This window comes from Podarcis muralis, chromosome 9 (genome assembly GCF_964188315.1).
Source record: "Podarcis muralis chromosome 9, rPodMur119.hap1.1, whole genome shotgun sequence".
In the NCBI taxonomy this organism is placed as follows: domain Eukaryota; kingdom Metazoa; phylum Chordata; class Lepidosauria; order Squamata; family Lacertidae; genus Podarcis; species Podarcis muralis.
In genome coordinates this window covers 75,236,033-75,257,464 of record NC_135663.1, presented here as the reverse complement: position 1 = coordinate 75,257,464, position 21,432 = coordinate 75,236,033, and the positions used below count along the sequence as shown (strand labels likewise).

General features: G+C 42.5%; 1 protein-coding gene across 3 annotated transcripts; it reads right to left on the bottom strand.

Moving 5' to 3' along the window:
- Positions 1–948: 948 nt before the first annotated feature.
- On the bottom strand, positions 949–21,322 carry PI4K2B (phosphatidylinositol 4-kinase type 2 beta). 3 transcript variants are annotated; one of them, XM_028743620.2, is made up of 10 exons: positions 20,780–21,322; positions 18,468–18,634; positions 14,833–15,033; positions 14,079–14,210; positions 12,465–12,618; positions 8,412–8,479; positions 7,490–7,589; positions 5,988–6,121; positions 5,662–5,721; positions 949–3,083 (listed from the first exon to the last, which is right to left on the bottom strand). In XM_028743620.2, exons 1-10 carry the CDS (start codon positions 21,162–21,164, stop codon positions 2,910–2,912), a joined length of 1,575 nt encoding a protein of 524 aa, XP_028599453.2. In that variant the 5' UTR covers positions 21,165–21,322; the 3' UTR covers positions 949–2,909. The 3 variants fall into 3 exon arrangements, with proteins under 3 accessions (XP_028599453.2, XP_028599455.2, XP_028599454.2); XM_028743622.2 differs by having other exon boundaries at positions 18,468–18,625; positions 20,828–21,321; XM_028743621.2 differs by having other exon boundaries at positions 20,828–21,319.
- Positions 21,323–21,432: the final 110 nt, after the last annotated feature.

Sequence of the window (21,432 nt, the reverse complement as noted above, 5' to 3'; positions counted from 1 at the left end):
AGTTGGAATTGAGATTTGCACCAAGCATTTCCACGTGTACAGCTTCCTCATTTCATTGAAGATCTTAATTTGAGCTATGCTCATGACTCATCATGAAACCAGTGTGGTGTTGTGGTTAGTGTGTTGGATTAAGATCTGGGAGACCACGGTTCTTTCTAGTCCACACTCAGCCTATGGCCAATCACCATCTTTCAGCCTAGTCTACCTCACAGGGTTGTTGTAAGGATAAGATGAGTAGAGGGAGAACCATATATGTCACCTTGAGCTCCTTGGTGGAAAGGTAAATTAAAAATAATAAATATTACCATAAATACTCCTCCTCCCACCCCCATTATGCTGCCTGTATAGCATAAACTTCAATACCTTGATTCTAAGACACGAAAACTTTACACCAGGCACCCCCAAACTCGGCCCTCCAGATGTTTTGGGACTACAATTCCCATCATCCCTGACCACTGGTCCTGTAAGCTAGGGATGATGGGAGTTGTAGTCCCAAAACATCTGGAGGGCCAAGTTTGGGGGTGCCTGCTGTACACCATCGTTTCTCGCACTTTGAGGGTTGATGACCTCTCCTGCAAAGGTTGCCCATGAAAATAAATTTGTCTATGCAGCACAAACACATGCTATGCCCTTTGGATGCTACGCATAAAGACTAGCAAGTGATTTTGGTCTTTGATGCATGGCTACATCATGAATGTAGCCTGTACATTTGGAAGATATGAGCCAGAAACCGAGATACGAATCCTATTCAAGTCATAAAATTAACTGAGTAAACTCAGGTCACACTTCCCGCAGCCTGAATTAATTCACATAACTGTTGCAAGGATAATGATGATGATGATGATAAGAAGAAGACGAAGAAGTGGGGGGGAACCGATGCATACCAGCCCTAAGCTTCATGGAAGAGAAGTGGGATACAGATGTTACAATTATGAGACAAAAAAGAGGTACATTTCAGACCATCATTTTTATTGTTTTAAGACAGCAAAGTCTGGTGATCTTACGCATTCATAAAAAAATTACAAGGGTTGATAAAAACTGAAGCCACAATAAACTTAGAAATGTGACAGTTTTGTGTGTTTTTTTAATCCACAGTATGCTTTACATTTTAAGGCTTAGACATTTTATTTAGTATATTAAGTGCATTGCTCTAACATGCTACATTTTATCAAACCCCTCAAAACATAAAAAAATAAAAAGGCCAATCTGGGGAGTTCAGGAGTATTGCTTAGCAGCTTGAGATAATGGCATGGCTAAAAATTCAAAAAACATTTTTCATAGAAGCAATCTTTCCTACAGATGGTACCCGAGGTCCTCACATTCAAGCGGAACAATGGATGTAAAACAGGTATTACTAAATTCCAAGTTTCTGTAAAATTACCTCTGCAACTGATGTTTTACGCCAAGTTAAATCCAACAAAATTGCTCTGGGTTGCTGAGGAATCTCATGACTATAAATGGTCAGGAATCCCCAGAATAAACTTCTGATTCACAGTCAGGTTTGGACTGAGCTGCGGTACTGCTATCCAACAATTCAAAGGAGCGGGCTCTTAATATATTAGTAACAGGAGGTTTCCACTTTGGCGTCAGCTGATGGATTTAATGGGCATTGATAACAGTTTCAAGAAACCCTATATAATATTGTGATTGATCAAAATATTAACCTTTTCAATTCTCCATCTATACAAGTGAACCACAAAGAATCGCGACAAGGCATAGCTATGCAAAGAGACAAGCTGTATGTGCATTCTTAAAAATGTAGTGTCACCCTAAATCCTGAACTCAATCTACAAATACACCTCGGGAGACCCTGAAGTATCAATAAAGGACATTGAAGATGCCTTCATCTTCTTTTCCCTATAAGGATTTGTTTAAGCATTAAGAAAGTGGTCTGTGGCTGGTTCAACTGTTGCTGGGCAGGGGGGAGAACACGACCTGTGAGTGATTTAGAGAATATTCTCACACAGCCCCTGTACCGTTTTATAGATGGGGGAGTTCATCAGCACTCCTCCACCTGTTCATCTATTTCCAACGTATAACCTGAGAGCTTCATATATATTAATTGGACCCATTTAAACAATTTCACCTTTTTTTTAAAGCAGGGGTGAAATCTACACACACATTGCATGTGGGATGTACATCGCACAATATAATTTAAGTATGTGAGGGACATAAATTGAGGCTCATTCCCATCTTCACCCTCAAAGTGTTGATGCAGAAGGAAGGAGGGATGCAAGCCTCACCTTGTAGGGGGTTTGTGTATTCAGTTTAAAAAAAACAACCACCAGAGCATAAAAAACTATGAAATAATTAAGGTTCCTTCGGATTTACAGGATTAATTTGGTCTTTCATGTCATTTATTCTCCAAATTAAGATGTAATAGTATTGGTCCCAGATCTCCACAGTAAACTGATCAAGATATAATTCTGTAATATTTGAGAATATAAATCTGTAGTATTTGAGAATATAAACCAGTAAGAAACCCATGCAGATATTTGGTAATTGTTGCAAAAGTTCAAGCAGCTTTCTTGCAGTAGAGGAATGAAAAGGCTGTGCTTCATTTCCAACAAGGAAACTTAGACTTTGATTTCTGACATTTGTATCCAACAGAGCAGTTCTTTCCTACAATTTATGCAAAAGTAGTCTTTGGCATCTGTAAACTTCTTTTCCCTTTTAATGTTAGATACAGAAAACATTAAACTGTCTATAAAAATACAGTATAGGACAAGCGCATTTCCCTGAAGTAAAATTTCACAATTTTAAACTGTAAACGTATTACATTCAAAACACAAAACTTTTAAAAGTTCTGAGGTTTTGGCAGTCCAGCACTTTGTGTACAGCAGAATTACATTATTCTAAAACTTTCACACAACAGAAAGTCTTGCTAAATTGAAGACATTTACGTGTCTCTACCAAGAGGAAAAGAATGGCTTCCGGCTATGGAAAGTCTGTGTAAACGCATTGCTCAGGTGAACAATTCGTCCTTGACTTCCACCATGACTTCTTTCCACAATCACACGAGGCATCTGAACAAGCTGAAGAGGACTTCTTCCATCCTTTAATGCCTGAATAAGATTAAGTATCTGTAGACACAAAAGTATATGGCATCAAACTGCCTATAAAGATAGCAGTACAGTGGTGCCTCGCAAGACGAAATTAATTCGTTCCGCAAGTTTTGTCGTCTTGCGATTTTTTTCGTCTTGCGAAGCACGGTTTCGGGAAAGTTTTGGAAAAGCTTCAAAAATCACCAAAGTCTTTAAAAACCTCAAAAAAGGCTACCACACTGCGTTCTATGAGTTGCTCCTCGAAGTCAAGTCGCAACTGTATTAACAGTGTTAAGAAAAAGGAAACAAACTTGCAAGACGTTTCCGTCTTGCGAAGCAAGCCCATAGGGAAAATCGTCTTGCGAAGCAGCTCAAAAAACAAAAAACCCTTTCGTCTCGCGGGTTTTTTGTCTTGCGAGGCATTCGTCTTGCGAGGTACCACTGTATAGTACAAACTGAAGTAAAATTTCAGAAAATGTAAGTAAAATTTGATGTCTGAATGGGACTGCTTTGTGGTGGCACCCTGGCAATATGACATTTGGGTGACACCCACTTTGATAGCATTCAGGCACCAGCTCAAAACATGGCTTTTTAACCTGGGCTTTTGTGAATGGTCACTGGTGTGTAGTACCGTATTTTTCGCTCTATAGGATGCACCCGACCATAGGACGCACCTTGTTTTAGAGGGGGAGAACAAGGGGGGGAAATCTCCCCCTCTCTGCTCAGCACCCCTTCAGCGAAGCAGCAGGAGAAACGGAAACCCTTCCGTTTCTCCTCCCGCTTGGCTGAAGGGGCGCTGCGCAGCTCTCCCTCTCTGCTGAAGCCAGGAGAGTCTTCAGGCGGCTATCCCTGAAGCCTTTGGAGTGCAGCGCGAGTCCCCGCTGTGCTCCACAGGCTTTGGATTCCTGTCGCTGAAGCCGGGAGAGCAAGACTCTCCTGGCTTCAGCGAAAGGAACTTGAAGCCTGCGGAGCGCAGCGGGAACTCACGCTGCGCTCCGAAGGCTTCAGGCAGCTATCCCTGAAGCCTGGAGAGCGAGAAGGGGTCAGTGCACACCAACCCCTCTCGCTCTCCAGGCTTCAGCAAAAGCAACGCGAAGCCAAGGAGCGCAGAGGGAGCACTCCCTCTGCACTTCGGAGGCTTCGCGTTGCTATCGCTGAAGCCAAGGAGCCTGCATTCACTCCATAGGACGCACACACATTTCCCCTTAATTTTTGGAGGGGGAAAAGTGTGTCCTATAGAGCAAAAAATACGGTAATTGCTGTGATTTTTGCAATTCCAGTGATTTTATGATCTTAGGTATATGGCATTTTATTGAATCGTGCCACTACCTGCCCTGAGATCTTCAGATGAAGGGCGAGGTGTGAACTGTCTAAATAATAATTTAACATGTTTAGAGGGGACTTCTAAAATACAGTGGTGCCTCGCAAGACGAAAAGAATCCGTTCCGCGAGTCTCTTCGTCTTGCGGTTTTTTCGTCTTGCGAAGCAAGCCCATTAGCAGCTTAGCGCTATTAGCGGCTTAGTGGGCTTAGTGGATCAGCTGATAAGCGGCTTAGCGGATCAGCTGATAAGCGGCTTAGCGATCAGCTGTTTAGCGGCTTAGCGGATCAGCTGTCAAGCGGCTTAGCGGATCAGCTGATAAGCGGCTTAGCGGCTTGGGAAAAAGGGGGGGAAAGGAAAAAAACCCTGCAGGAACTCGCAAGACATTTTCGTCTTGCGAAGCAAGCCCATAGGAAATTCGTTTTGCGAAGCACCTCCAAAACGGAAAACCCTTTCGTCTAGCGGGTTTTCCGTCTTGCGAGGCATTCGTCTTGCGGGGCACCACTGTAAGTTTAGGGGACAGGTGGTTTGCATTAGGGGATGCCTGTTTCCTTGCCGTACTATCCAGAACTGGGGCCCGGAGTATCAGAAGTACTATGAGGTGACTTTCTGACCTTTCATATAGAGATATAAAAACTTTTGAAGGAGGGATAGTTGCTAGGAACTAATGTTCTCAGCTGTGGAGCTACCCTAGGATGCAAAGGTATTGGTTATTTTTAACTAACCTGCTGCTAAATTTTAGGCTAACATATTTCTGATATATTTGAAATGAAAATTGTTTAATGATCAATGTTATATCATAGTGATGTAGTACGACAACTGTATTTAGACTTCCATTTTCTATTAACCACTCTGAATACAAATGTATTTGTAGACAATGCAATATACAAATAAATTAGAATGGGCAATACGGCAATATCCATATGGGTCGGAGTGTGTGGTGATCCTTACTAGGTCAACTTCAAGATGATCAGAAAAGTCAACAAACTATTTGGAGGAACAGGGGGGTTGCTGTACAGACTGACCCAGTAGTTTCCAGGCTGTTTAGGAATACTAAGTTCTTGGTTACGTGGCCCATCAGTTTATAGTACCGGTTAAGTCGTAACCAGATTAAATGTAGTTTATAGCACAATGCTATATACCTCTAATCAGAAGTACCATTAAGTCCTAGATAAGTCTGAATAGGATTACCGACTTTGTCTTTAATAAAGAGCAACTGAGGAAAAATTGTTTTCTGCACATATATATTGCAGAAGTGTATTTTTAAAGGAACAGTTACAATGAAAAGCATTCTTACCTGTCCTCTCATCACAGACATTTGCTTTTCAAATGTAGCCTTGTCAAAACCTTTGTCGGTCTTAATTGGAAAAAAATGAAAAAGTAAAGTTTCAGAAAGTTTCTTAACTCAAACCAAACTTATCCCCTATGCAACCAAAGATTTATAGCAGTACACAGCATGCCACCTTAAATAATAAATCATATTTTGCCAGGGGTCCAAATTTGTCACAAATATTTTGCAAGCATTTTGCTTTCACAGCTATCGCCAATTCAGAACATTTACATTTCCTGCCAGGTATTGCACATTACTGTAACTAGTTCTGCCGAATATATTTTTGAAGTTACCTTAAACAATTCATAAAGATCTTCGCAAAGATCCTGTACAAAGTTCATGTCAGAAATACGAGGAAGAATCAAATCTATTGTTTCTTGAGAAAAGGGGACCTTTGCTTGTGGAAGCCAAGCCCAATGAAATGGATCTAGCGGAAGATAGGAAGAAAAAAAGGTGGTTTACATAGTCAAGCTTTTAGATGCATTTGCTGACTTCAGGAAATGCAACTTGATATACACAATCCTGCTTACAACCTTGTGCTAAAAATTAACTAAAATTAACCTGTTAACTGACAAGTTGAAAGACTGAAAAAAGATGCAGTTGAGAAGAGCAATTTATGCCAATTTAGTGCTTAAAACACAATAAATACAAAATATAATAAATATAAAACAACCAGTTACAGATAGGTAGCCGTGTTGGTCTGCCATAGTCAAAACAAAAAAAATTCCTTCCAGTAGCACCTTAAAGACCAACTAAGTTAGTTCTTGGTATGAGCTTTCGTGTGTATCTGAAGAAGTGTGCATGCACACGAAAGCTCATACCAAGAACTAACTTAGTTGGTCTTTAAGGTGCTACTGGAAGGAATTTTTTTTGATAAAACAACCAGCTACAAGTTAATAATAGATAACCTCATTCTCTTTCTTTTCAAAAGCAGTTATAAATAATGACATTCTGCTAGGATGATGAAAGCTCAAAAAAGTGGGGGAATAGTGCACTTCCTTTGAAAGGGTTTTTCAAAAGGATGGGTAAAAAGGTAAAGGACCCCTGACAGTCAAGTCCAATCGTGAATGACTATGGAGTTGCAGTGCTCATCTCGCTTTACTGGCCGAGGGAGCCGGCGTTTGTCCGCAGACAGTTTTTCCGCGTCACGTGGCCAGCATGACTAAGCCACTTCTGGCAAAACCAGAGCAGCACACGGAAACGCCGTTTACCTTCCCGCCAGAGCGGTACCTATTTATCTACTTGCACTTTGATGTGCTTTCGAACTGCTAGGTTGGCAGGAGCAGGGACTGAACAACAGGAGCTCACCCCATGGCGGGGATTCGAACTGCCGACCTTCTGATCGGCAAGCCCAAGGCTCAGTGGTTTAGACCAGTGTTCCCCAACCTTGGGCCTCCAGCTGTTTTTGGACTACAATTCCCATCATCCTTGACCACTGGTCTTGCTAGCGAGGGATGATGGGAGTTGTAGTCCAAAAACAGCTGGAGGCCCAAGGTTGGGGAACACTGGTTTAGACCACAGCGCCACCCGCGTCCATATAAAATGCCCCACCATGACCTTTGCCACTAAAAGAGACAGGATGCAGAGTCTTGCATTCCCAGCAGACCTTAGTGCTTAGGGAGGTTCACATAGGCAACAATGATAGCTCTCAGATTTTACACCATCTATCAGCAAAGTACATAATCACTATGATGTACCACTAGACAAAAAAGTTATTTACAAAGAGATAGTCACACATATGAAAAGTAGATACATTTATTCAACTTCTTCTTCTTGTGTTTTTTTTTTAACTTACATGCTCTCCATTCATCAGGATGTTTGAAAGGAAAAGCTAAACCATTATCAATTGCTGCAATTTTAATAATAGGTTCTTTTTTATCAATCCATTGAATATCCTGCAAGAAAAGCACTTTTAGTTTTAAAATTATTTTTATTCTGAATAGTCACATAAACAGGATTATACAATAAACAAAGTTACTTATGATACATAGGTGAAAAACAACTCAAAAAATATCAAATATATTAATTACTGGTTATAACATGCTCATTATCACATCACAAGCTTGATCCAATAATATCAAAAATTCCACGTTGTACATATATTCCACCACTGGATAGAGCTTAACTCTTGCCTTATTGCAACACTAGCTTAGTGTTTTTATTAGTCTGAGAGAGTGTGCTCACTTATGTTGCTCTTGGCCTAATGTAACGGGATGATAGTTGTTATCAACTATTTGTTCTACCTGCAGTAATCCACATAACATTAATAATTTTGAATGTAACATGTGGGATAGCATAGAAAGTGTAATCTGTTTGTGGGATTAAAATAATTCAAAATATGATATCTGACATAACAACAAAGCTTTCATATTTGATTTTAGGGTTTAGGAAACATCACTGCAACATACCTGTGTGCCTGTTATTTCATTTCTCTCCAACTGAGGCTACAGCTGAGAGAGAGACACACATGCATATGGGGCTTCAGGACTGAGCTGAGAGATCAGCAACATTTGGCTCCTCCTCTTGCGGAATGCTTTCAATTTATTCTGGTTGTTACAAGACCTAAGAACTAGTGCCTATGCCTGCATTTTTCCTCCTCCCTCCCATTTCCTTTTCCTTTTGTCTCATGGCATTTAGATTGTAAGCCTGAACGCAGACACTGTCTTATTACCGATATCTGTATTATTTAAGGACAGCACAAGCAACTTTTGTCTTACCTTATCAGAAAGTTCACTCTCATCACTCTGCTTTTCATATCTGACTAGCCAATTGTCATTGCCTCTATCTTCAGATAAAATAAGGGGGGGGGGGGAGAGAATAAATGAAACGCATTAGAATAAAGCATATATTTGAAATGAAGAATTCCAATATAATTATCATAAATGCATCATTTTTAGAGAACTGGGATCGTTATATAAATAAAAATTGCATCTAAATTACAATGCCAAGTTTTTTCATGAAGCAGCAATAGTCAGAAAATGCAAGCCTCATGATATACCGTATTTTTCGCTTTATAGGACGCACCAGACCACAAAACGCACCTAGTTTTTGGAGGAGGAAAACAAGGGGGAAAAAATTCTGAATTTCAGAAGCCAGAACAGCAAGAGGGATTGCTGTGCAGTGAAAGCAGCAATCCCTCTTGCTGTTCTGGCTTCTGGGATAGCTGTGCGGCCTGCATTCGCTCCATAAGACGCACACACATTTCCCCTTCCTTTTTAGGAGGGAAAAGGTGAGTCTTATAGAGCAAAAAATATGGTAATTCCTATTTTGAATTGCATTATATGGGGGGGGGGTTGTCCTCCCTGCTCCTGTTTAACTACAAGGGGGATTTTATTTGTGCTGAGACAGAAGTTCACAAAAATATTTGGGTCCCTTTTTCAGAACAGTAAGAATCCTTTGCTTATATACTCCTTTACTTATAAAGGAAGAAACAGAACAAATTCCTCCTCTGCTCACTAAACATTTGAGGAAGCTACAGCAGAATGGAGTTGGACATGGGCCAAGATTCAACTGAGATAAATATTGATAGAGCTAAAGGAAAATGTTTATTAAAAGCTATACCAATCTAACACCATGCTGATCAAGTCACATATATCCAACTGTGCAAAACTGTTTCTGCAAAGTCAACGGATCTCTTTCAGATTTTATACTGTACACATATTTTGATACTGTCCAATAATCCAAAAAATTTGGAGGACAATTTGTAATTTCATTACAGAAATAATAGTGGATTCAATACCATATGACCTTAAAACACTACTATTATGTTATCTGAAATATACAGTACTGGAGGGGGATCTGGAAGTAATACATTACCTCCCAGCTCTGAAATATGTATTGCGAAAGCTTGTAAAAACATGATGGGACCATTAGTTTCAGAAAGGCTGTGGAGAATCTGGGATGTTGTACTAATGACAAAATTAATGTACTACAGAAAAGCAAGCAATGAACCAAGTTTCTTAGAATGATGGTCTTTATTTTATTTTGGAATGAAAAATTCCAGGACAAAATCAATATAACCTAGTCCTATTATAACACTGTCTTATGAACTGCATCATGTGCATGTCTGGGTTTGTTTGCTTTTTAAAAAAGATAAAATAAATACCGTATTTTTCGCCCTATAGGACGCACTTTTTCCCCTCCAAAAATGAAGGGGAAATGTGTATGCGTCCTATGGGGCGAATGCAGGCTTTCGCTGAAGCCTGGAGAGCGAGAGGGGTCGGTGCGCACCGACCCCTCTCGCTCTCCAGGCTTCGGGAAGCTCTGCGCAACCCTTGGGAGACCGGTGCGACTTCGCGCCGGGTTCCCGAGGGCTACGCAGAGCAGCCTGCAGTCCCGGGCTTCGCGCAGCTCTGCGCAAGCCTAGGGAACCCGGCGCGAAGTCGCACCAGGCTCCCGAGGGTTGCACGAAGCTGCCTGCATTCACACAGCTCTCCGCAAGCCTGGGGAGACCGGTGCGACTTCGCGCCGGGCTCCCTAGGCTTGCGGGATTGCAGGCTGTTCTGGGGGCTGGGGTCGGGGGAAGCTTGGGCTTCCCCCGCGCCAGGGGGGAAAATAATTTTTTCCCCTTTATTCCCCCCCCCCAAAAAAAGCCTAGGTGCACCCTATGGGGTGAAAAATACAGTAAGCATTTGAGGAAGGAGCTTCCTTCTACCTATCAGAATAACTGATGGGTCAGTTTTTGGAGACTTAAGAATACATGGGACAACCAGAAAGAAGAAACAGGAGCTGGTACCCAACACTAGTTAATTCTCCTCTGCAGCTGCAGTTGCCTTTTAGAAGTGACATTTTCTAATTGGAGCCATTTCCTGCTGACTATGTCAAAGTAGCTGCTGAGAGATCAAATGGGAACCTTAAAAAAGATATCCACAAGTATAAGCATTGGGGAGTCATAGAATCATAGGACTGTAGAGTTGGAAGGGACCACAAGGGTCATCTAGTCCAACCCCCTGCAATGAAGGAGCCTTCGCCCAATGTGGAGCTCAAACCCACAACCTGAGATTAGTAATAGTCTCATGCTCTACCAACGGAGCTATCTTAATCTCTGAAGAACGACTGCTGCAAATAACACTATGTTGCTACAGTGTATATCATTTTATATCCTTTTAATGCTCCTATAGATAAATCTCAGAGTGAGGCAGTAGATCAGAGCTTTCCAAACTTTTCATGTCGGTGGCACGGTTTTCAGACATGCATCAACAAAGTAATTCAGTTTTACCAGCAAACTGGAGGTTAAACTAACCCCTTTCCAACCCCAGGAGGAGTTGGAAAGCGCTTGCGCGACACACTGCAGCCGATACACGAACGGTGTCGTGACACACAGTTTGGGAAGTTCTGCGGTAGTTAAAGCCACAGCTATTCGGTTACATAGGCTGGTTATGACATTTTGCTGCCCACATCTTTAAAGGATCACCAGCTAAACTACTGAGAGCACACTGATGAGGAAGCACTTGACCACAACCATCTTGACTATGATGTGACAGTTTCTGTTTGGTTTAGCCCACACTTTCTCATTTGTTCCTAGGAATGTATTTGAAAACTTGATGATGATGAAACGGTAAAGATTTCTACTCCCTTACGAGCAACAAAAGAATGCTGCTGCTGCAAGAGACAAGCACAGCTACCCTTCTAGAAAGGGTTTATGTACAAATGAGCTACCTTTTATAATCTCAGGAACAGAGAGAGATGCAAGTATCAGTCCAACCCCAAACATTTGACTGGCAACAACTCTCAGAAGTCCTTCTCAAAGTAACAATATGAGAAGCCTTTCCTCTAAAATGGAGAGGAATGCCTTGCTTGATTCATAGTACGTCATTAGTACATCACAGCAAAGAATGGACATTCATAGCAATTGCCCTTTTTTGGGCACAGAGATAGGACCCTGGGGCCAAATGCAGCCCTCTGTCTGGCCCTTGGGACTCTTCCTAGGCTCACCAGCCCTGCTTTGCACCCTCCTTGAGTATTTTTACAAAGCTGAAATATGACCCTGGATTCTGATGAAGAAGAGGAGTTTGGATTTGATACCCCGCTTTATCACTACCCGAAGGAGTCTCAAAGCGGCTAACATTCTCCTTTCCCTTCCTCCCCCACAACAAACACTCTGTGAGGTGAGTGGGGCTGAGAGACTTCAGAGAAGTGTGACTAGCCCAAGGTCACCCAGCAGCTGCATGTGGAGGAGCGGGGAAGCGAACCCGGTTCCCCAGATTGCAAGACTACCGCTCTTAACCAAAACACCACACTGGCTCTCTGATAATGCTTCTTGTTTTCCCAGCTGGGGGATAGTCTACTATACAAAATTTAAATTCACATCTATTGTCTGCTCAAGCCTATCACTGCCATGCGGCCTCCAAAAGGTTGCTCAGATGGGAATGTGATCCTTAAGCCGAACCAGATTTGCCATCCCTGCTCTAGCACAGTATAAACATATTACTTCAAACAGTGTCAAATCTCTCAAATAGGGTTTGAAAACCTCCAGCCAAGGACCTAATGAATACTGGCATGGCTCCCAATTTTATCTGTGAGGCTGTTCCCCACAAACCACCATCACCTGTCCCAGCCCTGACTTCACCTGTGTGGGGGCAGGTACAGATAGGGCTACAAAGCAACAAATGAGAATTGAAGGATCAGCACTAACATGGACCCCCCAACTCGAATCAGCTGCCCTAGGGAATTTCCCACTGGGAGCCCACCTAATTATTTGTTGAACAGGTATGCCAGAAAAATGAGTATGAGCTATGGAAGTAAAAAAAAAACAAAAAACTATTAAATACCAGTGTTTCTGATTACGTAATCAAGCACTACCAATCTTTCAAACTGAGACTGAAATTGTTTCCTTGTATTCTCGGGCAAAGGGTCTGTTTCAAATTTCCTGAGCCAATAGTCAGCTTCTTTGTAGCCTTCCACAAATAGCTGAAAGGAGCCAACCTGAAATTTAAAATAAACCCTGCATTAAGAAAAGGAACAAAATCGATTCTTAAAAGTACCTAATATCCAAAGTAGTGTTCTGTTCTTAATTTGCATGATATCAACTGCTTGTTTTAAATTTATTAATTTAAATTATTTATTTATTTAGCGTCCTGCCTCAAGAACAATTGTAGCATATGAACAAAAGAGCAGCCCTGCTGATTCTGACGTAAATAAGAACATAAAAGAGCCTGCTGCTTCGGGTCAGTAGCACTTCCAGTTCAGCATCCTGTTGTCACAGTGGCCAACCAGAGGCCTACAGAAAGCCCACAACCAGGATACAAGTGCAATAGCATGCACCCACTTTTATCCTTAGCACCTGGTATTCAGAGGCATATTGGAGAAATAATAATAATCATAACCAGAAGCTATTAACAGACTTATCCTCCAAAACTTTGGACTTGGAATAGATTCAGCCCATGAAACTGATTCATGTTGAGATCTGAGAGCTGTTAAATTTAAGTTAAAATAGCCAAAAATATACAAGCATGTGCTAGGGAAAAGAATACTGAAGCAATAGGTAAGGCTGGGGTTGCCATATTTCAATACAGTAACCGAAAATCCAGACACAAAATTTGTTGAGCTTTTTGGGCAAAAAAGGATAATTGCCAAAAACGACACTGCCGAGATGGGTTGCCATACATCCAGATTTTCTTGGACATTTCAGCGATTTCCACCCAGACACTGTTTCTGACGGCCGAATCCTGGCTATGTCCAGAAAATTCTGGACGTATGGCAACCCTAGATAAGTCTGGCAGTTGTGGAACTATTAAAGACATTCCCTGTTATGGACACATTAGAACTCTAAATTTGAACAGCCTGGTTGTGGAGACCTGCGAAAATAATGCAAGTTTGAGATATATATCTCTTGATCTGTATTATTTTGACTATGCTAATCATGGTGGGAGGCATGAACTATGCAGGAAATTGCATCACCGCCTGTAACAACTAAAATGTTATTCAGCAATTTTCTTGGCCATATTCTTGTTTCTGCACTTCTTCTGAACTGTGCCAAACGGACAGCTGTGCCTATATTTTCCTAGAGCTTGGGTAACTTCTCAGTGTCATTTGTAGGACTCTTTTGAGCAATGGGGATTATACAGAAATCTGAAGATAATGGGAAGTGGCAGCAATAAGGAGAAAGTGATAACAGTCTCAATAAGGCCAAACAAACAAAGAAGATCAAAGAAAAGGCGTACAAAACCCACAAAGTATTATTTCGGAACGAAAGTAAAACCATGAGTGTTGATAAACCCAGTGAGGTGTTTGGTTTTCTTTCTAACTTTTCTTGAGACACAATCCCTACTTTTCAGAATTGGGCATTTGGTATGAGGAGATAAGTGTTTTTTTTAATTCTGACCAACAGAAAGGGAGGAAATCCCTTGAAACACTATGGAAATAAAGCATTTCAAAGGGCTTACCTTAGGAGGTAGTCCTATTCGGTGAAATTTTTTGCCAACTTTTGGCACTTTTTCTAAAGCATATTTTTTGCCTCTTGATTTTGCACGATCTATTGCACTGTAGTTGAAGGTCTCACTAACAATCCAGATAACCTTAAAACAAACAACATAAAACAGGATTTAGAGTCTTCAGCTTTGGAGACTTTAAGCGTGGACACTTAATATAAGGAATAAGGTGTTGGCTTAGATAATTGGGCCTCAGCCATTTTGAGCTTCAAAGATTAAAAACACTTTGTCTAGTCCAGAAACAACAGGAAGCCAGAATAGATGCTCTGAACGTAAGTGTAATGTGCTTCCTTCAGCTTAATCCTGTAATTAAATGGGCGGCCTCAGTTTGAACTAACTGAAGTATAGGGATAGGCTTCAAAAGCAGGCCATGTAGAAAATGTTGCAACTGTCCTGGTTAGACATTAAGATATGTACCACAGTAACTTTGGTCATCACTTCCTAGGAACAGAATCCCAGTGGCCAAGCCCCATTTTGCTCTGGCGCCTTGCAGGCCCACATAGCTTTTTCGGGCAGCACGAAGCCTGCAGGTTCCTGAGCCACCACATCACTACCAGAAGAGACATGTGGCTTGGGCACGATAAGTGCCCCCCCCCCCGCGCTGTGGCTCCCAGTGCCCCCCACCCTCCCTGCACCCCCTAGTTACACACTGTTTAGGTTGCAAAGTCTTATTTCTACAGAGTCAACTCCTGGTACAAATCTTTCTTACCTTTGTTTTAGGCACTACTCCCAATCCTAATTTACTGTCCACAAGATAGGCACCAGTTTCAGAGAGGTATCCCTGATTAGGAACAAGACAGCCTCTGCCAAAACAGCAAGGGCAACACATTTTGTGAAAATACTTGGTCCATTTTGGATTTAGATGACCATAAGGCTCTTCAGATTTTGGTTTAAATACTCCAATAGATTTCTGAGGAAAGAAGTAAGTAGTTTGTATTTATTAAAATGCCTTCATTCTGAAAGTAGTCAAAGAAAGTATTATGTCCACCTGGTATTTTATCATCTATGGAACAGTTTGGCTCCTTGGCTAGAGTTCTCACTAGGGCCACACCTATTACAACTCACACTGTGGAATGCAACCATGTTGTTGTGCATTGTGTGATGTGACTTAGCGTCACACAGTTGAAGAGAGCAACAACAAGACTATTTTACTGGGTTTTGTTAAGGTGACTAGCAGCTCTTACAAAATCTCTTCTTTGTGGCTCAAGTACAATATAAATACACTTTAAATAAAGGCAGCAAAACAGGAAACAAAACATTAACATCTTCATTTGGTACAGTATAAAACTGTCCACAAATTCTAAATTCATGACAAAAATGGTCCATGAATGTGTAAGCATTCCCTTCAAACAAATACACACACTTTCTCAAACAGTGTACACAGTAACACATAATTCACATAGTGCATTTTAAGCGGGAGGAATCAGATTCTGTGCCTTTAGCTTCTGAGTTGCAATGCCTTCACTAAACTACTCAAGTGAGGGGCCTAACAGAATGGCTTACGAGGACATATGCAGCAGAAATACAACCTGCTTTACCCATAAAAATGGCGTATTAAAAAAATTAAAAGACCAAAGCAATTGCTTTTTGTTTTATCTGGGATCACAACTGATCTATGTTAGAATGGAAATAATATAATGCAATTCTATTCAGCTGAACTCTTATTTCTTTTCAGATGAACTTCTATTTAGCTGAACTCTAGCTCTGCATATGAGTATTGAAAATGGCAGTTTTATTAGATTTACCTTTGCAGCAACCAGAAGTATGCTGAAAGATTGACTATGCACTGAACCTAGTACTAACTGAGAATAATGTCAATTTGACCAATGCTTATTATTATCTATGAGGTTTGCTACACTGAATGACCAAAATAATGATGAAACCTACAGTAAAATACCCTAAGGCACTATGGATAACGACTAAAAATGTGCAAATGGAGATTTCAAAAGTAATTCATTTACAGCTTGCATCAAAATACTGTATATAATTAAGCTCAAACTCTTTTTAGAAGGAAGCATTCTGCTAAAACATACAATGCACGCTTTGCTGTAAACTGTGTACATGACTGGCTGCTTTGGGTTGACCAGCTGACAGTAAAAGACCCCTAGAGAGAGATGATAGATATCAAGTCTAAGTCACTGACAAGAGTATGACTGGACCCAGTATCTACTGCTTTATTACCAAGGGCTCATTCATAAATACATTCACCAGTTACACAACCTGCAATCAATGACCTCCATTAGACATTGTCCAAAGGAATAGTTAAGTAAGAGAATTAGTGATCATACATTTTGTATTAAAATAGGATTATAACAAAACGAAGAGCATTCAGTCACTTTGTCAGACAGAAAGTCTTAGGTTGGCAATCAGTATTTGAGTTCATTAGATCACCATTATCTTTCACTTTAGTAGATTGCTTTGTCTGCAGCATCCTTCAGCTCACATAAACATACACAACCACTTTCTCAGTTCCAGTTGACTTCCTGGAAATGATAGCTAAGTTGTTCCCTAGAGACAAGCCTTAAAAATGTAGTGAGAGAGCACCCACATATGGGTGGCCTGAAGATGTGCAATGCAGTTCTGCTACTGAGGTTGAGCAGGCCTGTACCTGTAAACTGCTTAAATGGGAGAGAACGAGGGAAAGGGGAGTAGTTTAATCATGACTTCTTGTTTTGTGTTGGAACAACATGGCACAGGAGAAACAACTGAACTACTGAACTGAACTACTATAGTAGTGTGGGGTATGTCATCTGCATTCTAAACAAAAGAGAAATTTGAGTTCACATTTTAATAAGGATGAGCCAAAAACCCATGTCACAGCAAACCTCTAAGGTGCTTCCTTATTCAGTTTCTGGCTCTGAATATACATTAGCTATTGTCTCTTACAGCTAATCGCATAGCTCCAGCTAAAATGGTTGCTACTAAAAACACCTGTGCCTGCTAGTCAATATTCTATTTTCTGACCATACTATCCTATCTACAGCACTGTGTCTTCCCCCTTTTTATACCCAGCCCTGTATCGGGAAGTTTTTTGATGTTTGATGTTTCATTATGTTTTTCTATTTTGCTGGAAGCCGCCCAGGGTGGTTGGGGAAACCCAACCAGATGGGCAGGGTATAAATATCACTATTACTAAAGTACGGGTTTCCAGAAAAACTCCCAATGCCCTAAAGTTCAACTGGGATCTTGATTTAACACAGCTCATTTATATTCAACAAACCAAACTGAAATAATACACCATGTTCATAGAATTGTAGAGTTGGAAGGGACCCAAGGGTCATCTAGTCCAGTGTTTCCCAACCTTGTGCCTCCAGATGTTTTTGGCCTACAACTCCCATCATCCCTGACTAGCAAGACCAGTGGCAAGGGATGATGGGAATTGTAGGCCAAAAACAGCTGGAGGCACAAGGTTGGGAAACACTGAATTCTAGTCCAACCTCTGCAATGCAGGAACATTTGGTGTTAATTTGATGTCCATATATAAATATATCAAATGCTTTTCAGAACAGTCAAAAGTTGCTGAACTCAGAAGTCCTGCTGAATTAAATGGGGTATACTCCCAGGTAGAGTGGAGTTAGGATTATAACCTAAACCTGTGCTCACCAACACAATTCTCCAAACTATCCCTCAACAAGGACACAAGCCACATGAGTTACAACTACATCCTGGCACTCCTGATGTATTCTGGAACATACTTTGGCAATATAGCTGTTGCAGACCTCTCACTTAGATATTGCATGTGAATACAAATGAGTTGAGAAAGAGGCAAAGATTTGCTTATTGCCACAGGTAGTAATGAGAAAGTCACGGAACTGGTTTGAAATACAGTGCTGCAACACAACAGATTTCATGTTAAAGCTGCTTTACTTGAATTCTTCTAGTCCATTACTCAAGCCCAATTTCTTCACTGAAGTTGAAGAGACCACGAGACTACGGCAAGAAATAAATATTTTCTGCCACTCTCTGGTCCACATTTTTCAAACTCCTTCTCAAGGATGCCATGCTGGATGAAATCTTCCTGAAGTCTAGTTAATATACCAAAATTTATTGTATTAACCAAAGACCATAGCAATTTCATATGCAACTTGTTCCTTTGTCTTTAAGATCTTACGTTATAAAAGCAAGTGTTTTTTGACCCTTTACCATCATTTTAATATGATCATTGGGGGGGGTGTGTATTTTTTCCCAGGCTCTTCATTTCATCTGCAGAAACCGTAGTGTGGGATTAACAAAACAAGCCCCAGTATGACAATGCGTACTTAACTTTGCCCATTAGTTCAGCATTCCACCTTTTGGTTTTTTTACTAATCAGGTATACACATGTCTGGGAAACAATGCACTCACTCTCTTAGGATCTTTGACGAAGTAGCTCCCACTGGATCCCTGTGAGATTCTTTCTGGAAAGACTCCACTTTCTATGGCTTGTTCTGCTTGCTGCATGATTTCAGCAAATTCTGGATCATCCAAGAAGAAGTTCATTTCTGCAATACTTCCAACATTTCCTGTATGTGCTAAATAAAACAGTTTAAATTAGGACTGTCAACTGCGTTTATCACTTACCACACAATCCTTGGCATGTCTTTGCAAAAGTAATTCCCATTAGGACCCAACATAGAGCGTACTCGCAGGTAAGCAGGCATGGGATTGTAATAATAGTTATAAAGCATCTATATTTCCTAAGTGCTATAGGTAAAGGGACCCCTGACCGTTAGTTCCAGTCGCAGACAACTCTGTGGTTGCTGTCCTCATCTCGCTTTACTGGCCGAGGGAGCCGGCGTACAGCTTCTGGGTCATGTGGCCAGCATGACTAAACAGCTTCTGGTGAACCAGAGCAGCGCACAGAAATGCCATTTACCTTTCTGCCGGAGCAGTACCTATTTACTTGCACTTTGACATGCTTTCGAACTGCTAGGTCGGCCAGAGCAGGGACCGAGAAACGGGAGCTCACCCCGTTGCGGGGATTCGAACCGCCAACCTTCTGATCGGCAAGCCCTGGGCTCAGTGGTTTAGACCACAGCGTCACCCACGTCCCAATTCCTAAGTGCTATACAGAGATTAAAATACGAGGTAGCCAGCTGCTGCCTGAAGGTTCACAATCTAGCATATGAGAGAAAGGAATGGGAGAGAGAAAAGCAAACTAATTCAGGTTATCTAAACTTTGTACCTATTAGCAACTGTTCACTATGATAGCAAAATGGAATATCTCTACCTTACTGAAAAAAACATGTCTGTTTGCCAGACACGAGGGCCAAACAGTGCTTTCATGCACTGTTTTGCTAGCATGCATCTGACCAGCCATATCATCAGGTAGACTTTTTGCTTTAAGACAGAATGGCATTTCTGAATTGGGGACTACTTGGTTCACAACTCACTTCTACAAGGATCTCATGGAGTAACCAAAGACAGATTATTAATCCTCCCCTTCATCTGCAATGAACAGATAACAGCAGTAACCTACTTTAGGGAGTTGTTCCATACATTACTTAAGCTTGGTCTGAACATGCAAAAGAAAGAATGGCATGGTGGAATAGACTATACCACCTTAGGATTCAGGCGAAGGAGTGTGTTTTGGGTTTGCTAATCACAGAGTTTAAGACTTGTGTTCGTGGCATTATCCCCATAATAACCCTAATGAGGTGGATTAGACTGTCCCAGGTCATCCATTGAGCTAACAGGCCGAGTGGGGATTTGAAGCTGGGTCTCCCCAGTTGTGATGCAACAGCAAGCAATGTATCCAATTGGTCCAATAAAATATTCCCAACACACAAGTACATCGAGGTGAAAGGCTCCAGCCCGGGTCTCCTGGCTTCCTATACCTGCAAGAAGCTTCTTTTTTAAAAAATAATAATAAAGATCAGCAATCACAAGCAGCCAGCACCTGCCACCTCATTCTGTTGCACTCGGTTTGCGGACCAGGGGGAATTAAGCACTTGGAAAGCTAAAAACAACAACTACAGTGGTACCTCAGGTTAAGTACTTAATTCATTCCGGAGGTCCCTACTTAACCTGAAGACCACTTTAGCTAATGGGTCCTCCCGCTGCTGCCGCGCCGCCGGAGCACGATTTCTGTTCTCATCCTGAAGCAAAGTTCTTAACCTGAAGCACCATTTCTGGGTTAGCGGAGTCTGTAACCTGAAGCGTATTTAACCTGAAGCGTATGTAACCCGAGGTACCACTGTATTTGCGGATGCTAAAAATCAGGAGGACTTAAAAGAAAGTCGAAACGCAGACGATACGCAAAATAAAAGCGGATGGCAGTGGGCACACGCAAATGTCAAAAACGCAAGCAGGAAAATAGCCTTTTTTCCCTGCTCTCCCCCCCCCCCCCCAGATTAACCTGAGAAGAGAAGCCACGTCCTGCTTTCATGACAAGGGGGGGGGGGCAAGGGGCGAGGTTACATTCGAGGAAGCAAAACGGACGGTTCTATTTCAGCTGCGGGGGTGTGGGAAAATTCATATACGGGGGGGGGGGAGCCCATCGCCTTAATTAAGAGAAAGGGGGGAGGAGGGGGGTCCAGCTCTAACCCCCTCCCCCTCTTATTATTATTTTTTTAAAAGGGCAAAATAATAATAAATTAAAATACTCAGAGGCCCCGGATGACAGCCCGACCACCTCCCCCCCCCCCGCCAACCTGGGCGCTGCGAACTCGCCTCACCGTGGAAACGAGCAAACAAACCGGGGCAGAACCCGGGCGCGCTCTGACCTGTGGCGCTGCGGCGGCGGCGGCGGCCGCCCCTCCGGCCCGAGCCCAGCAGAGGCTCCTCTTCTTCGTCGTCGTCGTCGTCGTCGCCGCTCCCGTCGCCCTCCGCGTCGCCCTCTCTTCCCTCGTAGTCCAGCTGCGGCCCAGCCGCCGCCGCCCTGCCGCCGCCGCCGAGGCTGACCCTGACGGCGCCTCCCGGAGCCCCCCTGGCGGCCCGGCTGCCGGGCGCCGCCGCCGCCTCCGTCCCCAGCTGGAGCAGCTCCTCGTCGTCAGCCTCTTCCTCCGCCGCCGCCTCTCCGTCCTCTGGGCCGAGAACCGGCTCGGCCCCGGAGTCCGCCATGAGGGGAAAGGAGCAGCGGGCGGCTTCGGGGGGGGATAAAAGGTCCGGCCGCCTCTCCCTCCTGTCGCGAAGTTGAGGGGAAAGTCAGGGCAGCATTGGGAGAGCGAGTGGGAGCGCGGGTGGCCTACTGCGCGTGCGCACGGCGGGCGCGGGACGCGCGAAGGGGAGGAGGCAGGCAGGCAGGGCGGAAGCGCCTTACCTGAGGATTTAAAGGGCCAGCATCCCGTTGCTACAGGTGGTGGAGGAGGAGGAGGAAGGCCTTTCATCG